The sequence below is a fragment of the Peromyscus leucopus genome, chromosome 5, assembly GCF_004664715.2.
Source record: "Peromyscus leucopus breed LL Stock chromosome 5, UCI_PerLeu_2.1, whole genome shotgun sequence".
In the NCBI taxonomy this organism is placed as follows: domain Eukaryota; kingdom Metazoa; phylum Chordata; class Mammalia; order Rodentia; family Cricetidae; genus Peromyscus; species Peromyscus leucopus.
Genome location: NC_051067.1, coordinates 71812213 through 71826150, shown reverse-complemented (window position 1 = coordinate 71826150; position 13938 = coordinate 71812213). Strand labels below are relative to the sequence as shown.

At 42.2% G+C, this 13938-nt stretch overlaps 1 protein-coding gene across 4 annotated transcripts in view; it reads right to left on the bottom strand.

Moving 5' to 3' along the window:
• The window catches only part of Armc3 (armadillo repeat containing 3), an 87455-nt gene extending 77365 nt beyond the window's left edge, over positions 1-10090 (bottom strand). For 2 of the 4 annotated variants that reach the window (XM_037205997.1, XM_037205998.1), the window contains exons 1-2: positions 9872-10090; positions 7127-7175 (exon numbers count right to left, since the gene is read on the bottom strand). In XM_037205997.1, coding sequence (XP_037061892.1) covers positions 7127-7174 — 48 coding nt within the window. In that variant the 5' untranslated portion in view covers position 7175; positions 9872-10090. Of the gene's footprint in view, positions 1-7126; positions 7176-9639 lie in introns of all 4 variants that reach the window. The other 2 variants (XM_037205996.1, XM_028870455.2) reach the window with 2 other exon arrangements.
• Between the last annotated feature and the right edge of the window lie 3848 nt (positions 10091-13938).

Genomic DNA, 13938 nt, shown 5'->3' with positions numbered 1-13938 from the left:
CATCTGGTGCCCTGTCTCAACAGTCAATGTGGCCATTCCATCTACCGGACTCTCAATGGAAGAGCAGGAATAACATACGTGAGACAAGAACAAGGATGAAGAATGGGGCAAATGTATATAAAAGGACACAACCTTGAGTAAGTTCCGGAAAAGGGAAATGGGAGCATAGCACAGAGGAAATCTGTAGGACCCTGAGGTTTGTGTCATGCTGAGTCTGGGCAATTCTCATGTAGCAAAACCAAGCAAGACCAAACTCATAACACTGGTGCTTTCTGCGGACAGGGAGCAATAAATTATGACACTGTTTTCCTCCATCTCCAGAGGCAAATGGAGGGAGGAGTTCTGTGTATGGTACAGGCAGATGGATTTCCAAGTGTTACTTGGTTCTTTGGGATGACTCTTCCTATCTGAACATCGCAGTATGTTTGGGAATATGAGGTGACGTCATTGTGTGAAACTGGGAAACTAAAAAGGAAAGAGAGATGGATGATGGAGGTAACTTAAAAGGCTGTATCTGGAATGGGGAAAAAATCATACAGAGAAGAAAAGCCTGTTGGATTTTTGAAAAATTATCACATTCTTAGTTCTCTCTCTCTCTCTCTCTCTCTCTCTCTCTCTCTCTCTCTCTCTCTCTCTCTCTCTGTGTGTGTGTGTGTGTGTGTGTGTGTGTGTTCAAACACATGGAAGGTCAAAGAACAACTCAGAGGAGTAGGCTCTCTCCTTCTATCATGTGGATCCTGGGGATTGAACTCAGGTCATCAGACTTGGTGGCATACACCTTTATCTGCAAATGCCTTCTGCCAGATTGTAGGACAGTATTGTCTCAACATTGCTAAAGGGTTTCTGTGTCTGAACACCCATGTAAAAAAGATGAGTGCAGTAGTAACTGTCTGTAATCCCAGTACTGGGGAGGCAGACACAGGGGGACTTTCTAGCCAAATCAATGCACTCCGGGTTCATTGACAGACCTATCTCAAAAACCAAGGGTGAAAAATGGTTGGATAAAATATCTGATGTTGACCTCTAGCCTCCAAATACATGAACAAACATGCAAATGCATCTGAACACACACACACACACACACACACACACACACACACACACACACACACTCTTCTGGCTTGATAGCAAATGTGTAGTTAACTTCACATGAAAGCGCCATGTTTCCTCAAAGTAGTTCTACCATTTTGCACCATCAATGTCCCTGTATCCAGCACAGTGTGTCTGCTTCATTGGGCCTTCTTTGTCTCTGCAATGCTTTCTAGCTTATGGATATTGACTTTTGGTAAAACTATTGTATTTACATATTTCATCTTTGTGCTATGGAATAACCCCTTTTCTTAAATTTCCTTAAAATTTGTGTTAAGAACATATTCTTCTTAAAAATGAAAAAAATATCACTATGAAATGTCCACCTTTTTATTTGATAAAAGTGTTTGTTCTGCAATCGTATTTTGTTCGACATGCAGGCACTTTCCTGTGATTAGTGTTTGCATGGTATGCATGTCTTTGTTCTCACTCTCAACCCATGTATCCATGTGTCCATGTATCCTTAAAGGTTTCTTTTTTTCCCTCCTGCTGAGCTCTCCTTAAAGGTTACTTGAGTGTTGTCTTTTCATCAAATTTGACAATCTCTCATCTTAAAAATATTTCAACATTTATATATAGTATTATTACTGATATGGTTGACTTTTATTAACTATCATGTTATCTGTCTCCACTTTCTCTAATCTGTTCTTTTTCCTGTCTTCTTTTTTTGGTAACTGAATATATTTTTAGCTTTCTATTTTATTTCCTCTAATGGCTTATTGATTGTTTTCCTGGTATGATTCACATTTTCCTTTTTTCCATCCTTAATTATTTTTATTGGCTACTTAATATTGTGAAAACTGTGTAGTTGAGTGTAAAGATCTTTTTCCTTGGTAATGGGGATGAAAGGAACTCAAAGGATGTTGGATTTTGCTATGGCGAGCACTTATCCTACACCTGGGTCAACGCTGTCTACTTCAAGCTCATTTTTAAACCTTGTTGTGCAAATCCAGGAAAGCCTTTACCATACGGCAAGGCTAGCCACGCTATAAAGGCCTGACACTTCTGGAGACTCTACCTAACAATGCTCTAGAAATTCAGTAAGACTCTCTTATCAAAAATCCCCAGATTCATGAGAGCTCTAAAAATCATTCATTTCATAGCTTTTTAGTAGTTCATGCATGTTATTTCTCATGTCTAGTTCCACCTAGACAGCTTAGAACTTCTTATCTCCAGGGGACCGTTAACTAGATTTCTCTGCTGTTGGCCCTTCCTGGTTGGTTCTCTGTGCTATAGACTCCAGGCAAAACTTTCCAAACAAATCTCTCTTATTTTGAAACAAAAACCAATTTTTCTTTAGATACTACTCACCCTGTGCCCTTCCTTCCCTTTCACGGTCAAAAACGTAACGAAGTGTGACTTTTCTCCATTTTCTGCTGGCTGCACATATCCAAGCTGAGCTTAACTTTCATCAGACTCCAAAGGGACCACTCTAAGGCTACCACCAGTGAGCACCACGTCACCATTTCTAGATCATTTCATTTCTTTCCTTAATAACAGTTGAAGCTATGGACCTCCTCATCTTGTTGGGCCCCCTGAGTTCAGTTTGTGGAGTTAAGGTGACTCATCAGGGTCTGTCTTTTGATATCAGGAGACCTAAACCATCAGCTGGCTCCAAAAGGTGCATTCTGTTACTGAAATTACAGGCAGAAGTGTCCAGAGTTTCTGTCCCACCTTCCCAAGGCTCCCTGACTGTCTGTCATAGCTCTAGACATCCTAGACATCAAGCGTTTTCCAACATTCCAGCTGCCTGGTCTCCCCACCAGCCCATATTGGGACAGACTTAACCCCCATTTCAGATCTTTAATTTTCTAATATAACTCTTTCTCTTTTCTTCTCTCTCTTCCTCCTCCCTCTCTCTTCCTTCCTCCCTCCCTCTCTCTGTATGTGTGGTATGTCCTTGTTGGTGTAGTACATCTGGAGATGTGTGGTGTGTCCTTGTTGGTGTAGTACATCTGGAGATGTGTGGTGTGTCCTTGTTGGTGTGAGTGCATCTGGAGATGTGTGGTGTGTACATGTTAATGTGAGTGTATCTGGAGATGTGTGGTGTGTACATGTTAATGTGAGTGTATCTGGAGATGTGTGGTGTGTACATGTTAATGTGAGTGTATCTGGAGATGTGTGGTGTGCACATGTTAGTGTGAGTACATCTGGAGATGTGTGGTGTGTACATGTTAATGTGAGTGTATCTGGAGATGTGTGGTGTGTACATGTTAATGTGAGTGTATCTGGAGATGTGTAGTTTGTACATGTTGGTGTGAGTGCATCTGGAGATGTGTGGTGTGTACATGTTAATGTGAGTGTATCTGGAGATGTGTGGTGTGTACATGTTAATGTGAGTGTATCTGGAGATGTGTAGTTTGTACATGTTGGTGTGAGTGCATCTGGAGATGTGTGGTGTGCACATGTTAGTGTGAGTGTATCTGGAGATGTGTGGTGTGTACATGTTAATGTGAGTGTATCTGGAGATGTGTAGTTTGTACATGTTGGTGTGAGTGCATCTGGAGATGTGTGGTGTGTACATGTTAATGTGAGTGTATCTGGAGATGTGTGGTGTGTACATGTTAATGTGAGTGTATCTGGAGATGTGTAGTTTGTACATGTTGGTGTGAGTGCATCTGGAGATGTGTGGTGTGCACATGTTAGTGTGAGTACATCTGGAGATGTGTGGTGTGCACATGTTAGTGTTGAGTGCATCTGGAGATGTGTGGTGTGTCCTTGTTAGTGTTGAGTGCATCTGGAGATGTGTGGTGTGCACATGTTAGTGTTGAGTGCATCTGGAGATGTGTGGTGTGCACATGTTAGTGTGAGTACATCTGGAGATGTGTGGTGTGCACATGTTAGTGTTGAGTGCATCTGGAGATGTGTGGTGTGTCCTTGTTAGTGTTGAGTGCATCTGGAGATGTGTGGTGTGCACATGTTGGTGTGAGTACATCTGGAGATGTGTGGTGTGCACATGTTAGTGTGAGTGCATCTGGAGATGTGTGGTGTGCACATGTTGGTGTGAGTGCATCTGGAGATGTGTGGTGTGCACATGTTAATGTGAGTGCATCTGGAGATGTGTGCTGTGTACATGTTAGTGTGAGTGCATCTGGAGATGTGTGGTGTGCACATGTTAATGTGAGTGAATCTGGAGATGTGTGGTGTGCACATGTTAGTGTGAGTGCACCTGGAGATGTGTGCTGTGTACATGTTAATGTGAGTGCATCTGGAGATGTGTGGTGTGTACATGTCACTGTGAGTGCATCTGGAGACCAGGGTATGGCATATGTGTCTTTTATCAATCAGTCTTCACCTTTTTGTTCCTTTTCAGGGAAACAGGGTCTCTTACTTTGTGCTGGACTGACTAGCCACTGAGTTTCAGGATCTACCTGTCCCCTTCCTCTCGTGTCCCCCACCCAGTACTGGAGTTACAGATGAGAGTCACCATGTGTAATTCCTTTGCGGGTTCTGAGGATCTGAACTCAGGTCCTTGTGTTGTGTGCCATCACCAATGAGCCGTCTCCCAAGCTTTCTTCCTTCCTTCCTTCCTTCCTTCCTTCCTTCCTTCCTTCCTTCCTTTCTTTCTTTTCTTTTTCTTTTCTTTTGTTTTGACATTAGCTTCCACTTTGTTGCCCAGATTGGCCTTGAACTCCCAAACTCAAGCAACCCGTCTGCCTCAGCCTCCAGAGTAGCCAAGACTACAGTCATACCACAGAGCACTAAACTTCAATTAATAGTCAAATATTTTAAAGCTTGTTTTATGAGCACATGACTAACTTTTCGGTGATTGCAGGCGAGCATGCTATGATAACTACAATCTTCAAAGAGGTAGAGTACATAAAATTCCATTGAAGCATGAGTGATAAATAAGCACCGTTTAATCTCTCCTGGAGGTTTCGTCAACACTCCGATGTGTTACTGTGCCTTCCAGCCATCATTAGGAACAAGGCAATATAGATTATGGGAAGCATAAAGGAAGATGGAGGCCGTAAGAGCGGCACGCTAAAGAGCAGTTCTGCGCTAGAAATGCCAGTGCTTGGCAGAGAGCGGCGGCACTTGGCGTGGTATTTGTTTCTCCTGCAGGGCCCACAGCATTGTAGTAATTTTTTATTTAAAAAGGTGCTGAGAAGGAAATGACGGCTGTAACAGAATGCCACTCGACTAAATAAATAATCCTGAGCTGTAATCACATAGGCCATCTGCTTCCCCACGAGGTAGTCAGTCACCAGCAAGCTTGTTGTGAAATTACAATGTCACACTCTGTATAAAGTGAACGGTGAGCCAAAATTACCACAGAAAGAATGAAAGCAGGAAGAAACACCTGGCTGAGCTCTGCTTTTTAAGGCCAGTCTGCCGAGAGGCCAGAGGAGTACAGAGGTGGTCTCACAGCACCTTTACGGAAAAGCACCCATGAGAAACCATAGTCTCCCAGCTCAGTTAAGAAAATGCAGCCATGAGAAACCGCTGTCCGACAGAACTTCTGAGACAGAGATGTTCCTCATTTTGCCCTTCCGATGTGGTGGTCACAGGCCACACTTGTTTGCTTTCGTCCTTTCTTTTTGAGACAGGGTCTCACTGTCTAGTCCAGGTTGGCCTTAAAGTACTGATCCTCCTCCCTCAGTCTCTGGAGTCCTGATGTGGCAAGCACACACCACTACACCTGGCTCCCATGTGGTTCCGGGGCACTTGGAGTGGAGGCTAGTGCTCGCTCGACGCTACTCTAAGCACCTGATGCTGTCTAATGCTCATTATTGGGAGTGGGTATGCCTCTGAGGTGGGTATCATCACATCCTCCCTGTACCATATAGAGGTTTGAAAATGTACCCAATGCACAACTGGGTGCAAGAGGGTGGTAGAGTAGCTTTCATCATAATTCTATTATAAAGTATCATATATCTTGGTGGTCATCAGTGTGTGTGTGTGTGTGTGTGTGTGTGTGTGAGAGAGAGAGAGAGAGAGAGAGAGAGAGAGAGAGAGAGAGAGAGAGACAGAGAGACAGAGAGACAGACAGAGAGACAGAGACAGACAGAGAGACAGAGAGAGAGGCAGGGACAGGGACAGGGACAGAGCAGAGTCCTGAGGATTCCTATAATAACAAATATTACTTGCTGCACTACATGCCAATCACTGAGAACATCATATAATTTATTTTGGATTAATAATATAGCAATCCAAATGAGTTAGAAAGTGCAATTCCCATTTCAAAGATAAAGAAAACTGAAATAGTTTGGCCAAATTTGGCAACTTGGTCAAAGTGATTAATACAGTTCATAAGGAGCCATGCTGAGACAAAGCTTCCAGCCTTGACTATAATGCTCCAACTTGGAGGGCAACTTTCTTGCAGTACTTTCCAATTTTTGCAAGCTTGGGAATTCCTCATTGCTATTTGTATTCTGTCTGGTAACACACACATCAAACACATGTTTTGATAAAAGACTCCAAAGTCAGTATCATCAAAGGTGGTTTTCCACTGTAACATAGTCTTTCAGTAACTGATTAAAGTGAGCAGATAAACCATGCATTTAGGAGTGAAAAGCACTTTCTATAACGGGCCATGTTGATGCTTAACATGTAGAAGAGAAGCAGCTAATAATCCCAGACTACTTACTAACTGGAAAAAAATGGGACATCTCATGTCCAAGACCATCAGCAGACGCCATACACAAGTAAGTATGTAAGCACTGTAGCATAACTTCTCCTTATTTTTTTAAATTCCCTTGGATAATTCATGTTGATGAGAGACTAGTGAATATAAAGTTGAAGTATTTAAAAGAACACAATGAAACTATTTATCCATTAACTAGACTGCGAACATGCTATCTACACACTAGAAAAGCTAGTAATCGCTGTTTAATTGTGCTAATTATATAATGACAATGTTGTAAATGTTTGTTTATGTTCTGTTAGGTTTCTCTGACTAATATTATCATTAGTCAGACTTTGGACTTCTGCCACCATGCATTCATGTATACCGTGGGACATGCCAAACTGTCGGAACAATTTATTTTTAAAACTGGTGGTTAAACTCTTGCTGGTATTTGCACCAGAAACTTACCACATCCTTAGGGGGAGGTTCGACTTCCTTCTTTATCTTTTTACCCATCCTAGAAAAGAAAAATGCAAAAACTGTGATCTGCACTAATAAATTTGTCCATCCTCCGTCTCTCAGTCATCCATGCCCTTGGGAGAAGGGCATTTCTTTGTCACATTTTTACCAATTAAAGCATGTAGTTCATGAAGGAATTCCTGCAAGGACCCAAACTGTTTCATGTGTCCCTGTTGGAAGCACTGATTTTCAAAGAACTTATTGATAAGATTGTTGAGTACTGGCGTTTTGTTCAGTTTAGAAAGGTGAGTGCATTGGTGACCTAACTTCTGACTAAATGAGCAATAGCACAGCACATTTCCACACCACCTATGTTGGGCTTGAGATGAAGTTTTTGAGACCCACATGACATGCCACAAAATAGGCATGTGTGTCCTTTTTTTGTATGCAACTATGTCATGTACCTGTAGGTATCTAGCACATGATATGAATTCAGTATTATGAAAATCATTAGTTCTATTTTTCCTGTGAGTAATGCTTTGGTGAAAGGAAGATCAAGTTACCAACATCTTGAGAGAAGTCTCCGGATGTAGAAAAATCCCTGGAGAGGGCTTTCAGTATCAGGATTAGTTCAAATTGCTTGTCAGGAGTCAAAAGCTGCTCCTGGTCTTAGAGACACTGGGCAGAATGCATTGAATATATTAAAAGGCTGCAAAATCACAGTAACTCAGAGGCTTTGAAAGACACCCATTCCATGTGACTAACATGAATTGTAAGGGCTGTGAAGAACCTGGCAGGCTTGTCCTATCCTGGGGTACCTTATGCCTTATCAAGTATACTAAAATGCTAAAAAAAAAAACCAAAAAACAAACAAACAAACACATTCTCCATTTAATACAATTTTGTATAAATATATTTTAGATTTATTTATATTATGTGTGGGGGTATTTTTGCTTTCATGTATGTGCACTATGTGCATGCCAGTTCCCCAGGAAGCCAGAAAAGGGTGTTGAATCCCCTGAAACTGGAGTTACAGACTTGTAAGCCACAATGTGGGTGATGAGACCCAAGCATGGTCCTCTAGAAGAACAACAAATGCTCTTAAACACTGAGCCATCTTTCCAGCCTCCAAATTTCCATCAGGATTTGCTTTTTGAACTACTCAGCAACTAGTGTGGATATCTGAAAATTCTTACAAAGTGGGAAATCTGTCTTTAAATGTATGGAGATGTAAGATAAACAAAACACTAAAATATTAGTTTTCAATTTTCTTTCCTTATATAGAGCTAGCATTTTTCTCAAATCTCAGATATTCATGTATGCTTGAAAAGTGCATATGCCTTTGACATTGAGCCCATTTCATCCAGAACATAGAAACCATTCTGAAACACGGAGAAGCTATCATTAGGGTAAGTTCATAGGTCAAGATAAGTTCATAAGCAATTCTATGGCACAGCAGCAAGTGCTATATATGGAATTATAACAATTCCTACTGAAGAACATTCAGGAAACAATTAAGTTACACACACACACACACACACACACACACACACACACACACACACAAGTTGTTTACAGTTATCTCAGTTGACCTCATGCTAATGTCTCCTATTCCAGGGTGGTGGTTTGAACAATACAATAATGAACAGTGAAGAGGATAAAGACACAGTGCACTGCAGTCATGGAAAGGGTCCTGGGCAACACCATGAGGCCAGAGGTGACTGATTTTCATCACTATATTGGGGTAGATCTGGGGGGTGGCAGGAGTAAAGCACAGATATAGGAGCAGTTAGCCACACACACTAATTTTTTTCTCATAAAGACTAGGTAATTCACTGTAGAGAATTTGGAAGACAAAGAATAGCACAATGAACAAAAGAAAATTCACCCAAAGACAAGCTCAGGTAGATTTGTGTTATTTTGATATAGTTCCTTTGTGTGTGTGTGTGTGTGTGTGTGTGTGTGTGTGTGTGTGTGTGTGTTCTACAGTGATTTTTACCATCTTTCCTGAATTCTACTGCCTATTGTCAATTTCCTTTCCTAGGACCATTCTCCTAAGAAATCCTTAAAGGGCAAGTTCAAAACATTTCCATCTCCATTTATCTTCCTGGCATCTTCAGTGGATCAGCATATCATTTAAATAATGCTTTCAAATCCATTACTCATCTAGCCTCCCATTTCCAATTTTCTGGAATTATGGACAAGGCTGCAATGAATGTCTTTGGACATAAAAAAAAATCCACCCACCTCTCAGTTTCTTTAGGAATATAAATACAGCTGGAAGATAACGGGATGAATAGGCACTAAGTTTATTAAACTGATTATGACAATGGATTTGGCTTAAAATCGTGCCTTTCATAGCCGCATTATCACCCCATTTGTCATTTGTATTCCCCCACCTCTTGCCGTCCCCTCAGTCTCTGAGCTTCAGATATTCCCATAGGCAGAAACTAGCTTTGAGCAGACTTAAAGCAGCAGAGGAAGGCTGTAGCAGGTAGGATCCTGCTTCAAGAGACACTTACAGTCAAGTGACAGGATCTCAGACCCTCACTTCCCTCTTGGAGCCTCAGGTTCGCCCCGTTAAGGGCAGGGTACCGCTGGTAACTGCGGGTGCTGACTGGGACAGCTCTTCAGGTGTCCCCTCCCTTTGTCCCAGCGGTTCCCACCTGTGCACCGAATGCCCCAATTGGCTCAGTCCTGGGTCTCTCCACCCTTTAGGGCAAGTGAACAGCAGAGCCTGGAGCCTGCCTTTACCTGCATGGAGTCCCTAGGAGCAGCGACTCCCTACACCTAACATACTGCACTGGCCTCTGAGGGTCAGTGTTGTTCCTAGTTGCTAGGCGACACCGGGCTGCGCCTGCGTGCTCTGCCTGGAATTGGCTCTTAGCTCCAAGGCACCCATTGTCCAGCACCCGGCGATCAGTCCTGCAGGAACCATAATCGTACCGGGCAAGACTAACAAGGCTCAAAATCTCCTCCTCTCCCTCCCTTCCTCATCTTCAGTTATCCTTTCTAATGGCCCAAATAAAGAAGATCCTGTTCGCTCTCTCGTCCTCTGCCCCCCAGACACATTCAGCAAAGAAGCCATCGATTAATTGGAGCCTTCCCTTCCTTACAGGTTCCTTCCAATGTTTACAGCCACCACAGACCGGGCCATCGCGTTTGGCCCTGCAGATAATGACTCTGGTTTTCCCTCCCAGCTTTTTCTCTTCCACTCAGATGTACTGGCCCTCCAGAAATCATTGTTCCGGACTTCCCTCCACTGTTCGAATAATCTGCAGCTTTCTTCGAAAACACAAGAAAAACCCCGAAGCCCGGCTGCCCGGTCTATGCCATTCCGCTGCCTTGTGTCCAGCCTCTCTGTTCCTTTCCCCAACTTCCTCCTCTAGCTTCTCCAGACTTCCTCCCCTAGCTTCTTTACACTCTATCTCATTTCCTTTCCCAGCAATGCTTTGCTAAGCCCCTTTCGTCTGCTAGACTGTACGCAACTCTCAGAGACTTTTTCGTTTCTGCCTAACTCAGCCTGACCCCATGCAATCCCCGGAAAGGAGCCTTCCATTGCTCTTAGGAGACAATCTCTCCACCCCTTATACATTGTAGACTCCATCTCCCACCGGTCCTCCTTGCTCAGCCCTAACAATGCTGGATGCTTCTTAAAGTTACTGATTTATTTCTGTACTCTCTTCTTACCATTTTAGTCACCTAACAACCAGATTGTTACGTTTTTTTTTTTTTAAAGATTTATTTATTTATTATGTATACAGTGTTGTGTCTGCATGTGTGCCCGCATGCCAGAAGAGGGCACCAGATCTCATTACAGATGGTTGTGAGCCACCATGTGGTTGCTGGGAGTTGAACTCAGGACCTCTGGAAGAGCAGCCAGTGCTCTTAACCTCTGAGCCACCTCTCCAGCCCCAGATGGTTACGTTTTTAACAACTATTTGTGTCAAATATTTATGGTCCAATAGCTCATGTGATTTCTATATGTTCTTTGGACCTTGACTAATTTCTTACCCAATATAATTCATTAACTTCCTTTCTTCCAGCCCCCCATATGTATATAAATATAATAATCTCTCCTGTGCCTCACAAGAAAATAAAAACAAAATCAAGATTTCCTCCAGGGTCTAGCAAAATGACTCAACAGTTAAAGGCACTTGCTATGTACGCATGGAGACCTGAGTTTGATCCCTGGAATGCACATAAATGTAGGAGAGAACCAACCCCATAAAGTTTTCATCTGACCTCCATATACATGCTGTGATACATGCCTTGCCATCCCCCCCCCCGCGCCCAACACACACAGAGGGGGAGAAGGAAGGAAAGAGAGAGAGAATAAGTAATAAAAAATTTAGAAACTTCATTCATCTTCATCACCCAGCTTCCCATTATTATTATAGAAAAATACCTGAAGCAATAAACATAAAAAGGTAGACTTATTTGGACTCATGATTCTGGAGATGCCATCCTTTGGCTAGGGCAGTACATCATAGAGATGCTCACCTCACAAGCTAGGAACCAAAAGTCGGGCAGAAGAGGGTTGCAGATATTTGATCACACTGTGAACCCTGAGATTGTGTTACTTACTGAAAAAAACCTGCTTCTAGTTGTGGGGTGGCTCAGTCCTAGCACACACCTTTAATCCAAGAGCTTTCTGCTTAAATATTGTGAACAGGATTAAATAAAATCAACCATAGGTTAAGAGGTAGGGCAAGCAACCAGTTGACAGGAAAAAAAAAAAAAACATAGAGCGTAAGAGGAACTCAGGAGGGTAGAGAGATGCACAGGAAGTAGAAGGGAGGGATATCCAGTTGGAGGAGTTTTTGCTTGAGATGTAGGAGAAAACTCTCTTTCCAGGGCACTAGGCAGAAGAGGAAAAAGCTGGGTGCTTTCTCTGCCTCTCTGAGCTAGCAGGTTTTCACCCCAGCATCTGGCTCCTGAGTCTTTATTGATAAAATCAAACAATAGAGACTTAGTTAAAAAAAAAAATAAGGTCCCACCAGCACCCAAATCTAAAAGGTCCATGGGATCTTCCAATAATGTGCCATCCTGGGGACCAAGTCTTTAACCCATAGGCCTTTGGGGAACACTTATAAAAACCATAGCAACCTGTGTCTCTTGCCACTCAATTATCTCCCTGCTCATGTTTATGGCTCCCCAGGAAAATAGCCTGCACTAAATAACTCCACATTTTTAACTTTCCGTTCAAGTCTGTCTTTTCCACAGTACAAACACTGCCTAGATTCATAGGATGTGAATTATCTTTGTGTTTTCTGATATTGCTGTGCACATGACACTCTTAGCAGCCCCTTCAGGAAACTTAGGACTTTCTGTGCTGTCCCTTGATCCCTCTAGTTTTAAAGCATTATTTAAGGTCTTTTCTATACCCCATACATGTTGCTATTTTTCAGTAATATGTTCCTGACTCTCTCCCACAGTGTATGCTTTCAATGGGATGATCTTCAATTGCTGTTAAATTCAAGTCACAGCTTCAATTTCCACAGCTCCCCAACCAGATTTGATAATGAACTCTAGGCTCAAAAGTCCTTTACAGGCACCTTAAATAACACAATTCACCTAAATTCATAGTTTTTCTGGTACAAAATGTGTTCTTCCATTTGTCTAAGGCAATGACCTAGGGTCGCAACCCCTTTGGGGGTTGAACGTCCCTTTCACCGGGGGTGGCATATCAGATATCCTGCATATCAGACATTTACATTTTGATTCCTAACAGTAGTGAAATTACAGTTATGAAGTAGCAATGAATATAACTTTGTGGTTGGGGGTCACTACAACATAAGGAACTGTACTAAAGGGTCGCAGCATTAGGAAGGTTGAGAACCACTGGTCCAGGAGCACTAGTGTCCTCCTAGCTGCTCATACATAAAGCCTGACACTCATTCTCCTTTGTGCTCAGATATCAGATTCTAAGTTTCTCGGATTTACCTTTTCACTCTCACAGTCCACGCTGTGGATGTACAACCATCTTTTTCCCGGCCTCATCTACAAACCTTCCAATATGTCTCTAGTCCTGGAGCCGCATCCTGGCTTCAGTGCTCTATTCCAGGATGCTCCAAGTCAACCCTGGAAGATGTTGACTAATTAATTAATTTTTCTTTCTCTTTGGTGTCTCCCTCTCCCTCCACCACAGGATGACATGCAACATGATTGGCAATCAAAATTCTCAAATACACAGTGAGATTTTCTGCCCTTTGCTCCCTTAATTGGCCTGAACATCATTTTTCATATCTATCATCATAATTTCCTCCAGAAAGTCATCAGCTCCTCCAGGCACCAGAAAACATTTCTTATCTTACACCATTGCTCTACGTTATGCGTGTGCTAGTTTCATTATTTTCAAATGACATTATAAGCACATTATATGTGTGTGTGTGTGTGTGTGTGTGTGTGTGTGTGTGTGAGAGAGAGAGAGAGAGAGAGAGAGAGAGAGAGAGAGAGAGAGAGAGAGAGAGAACTCCATTTCTAAATGATCTTCAAAATGGACATTTGGTGAATATTTATCCTGAGCCAGAGAGTTATGAGTAACCGGGTTATGCGAGTCATTAAGTCTCACTCTAATCTTATGAAGTATGAGTAAAATAATAGTATAAGGCCATTTTCTAATAAATGGCAAAGATAGACTTGAATTGAAGTTGGCTTGACTTCTGTTGCCGGGTCCTGAACTAATACATCATACACATAGGTCTTCAAAATATGGTATTATAACAAGTCATCAAGAGATTTTTTATGAAATCATTTAAACTATTGTTTTGATCTTTTCACAGACTTCCTCTTGGCTCAGTTTGCCTTTTTTCATTTTC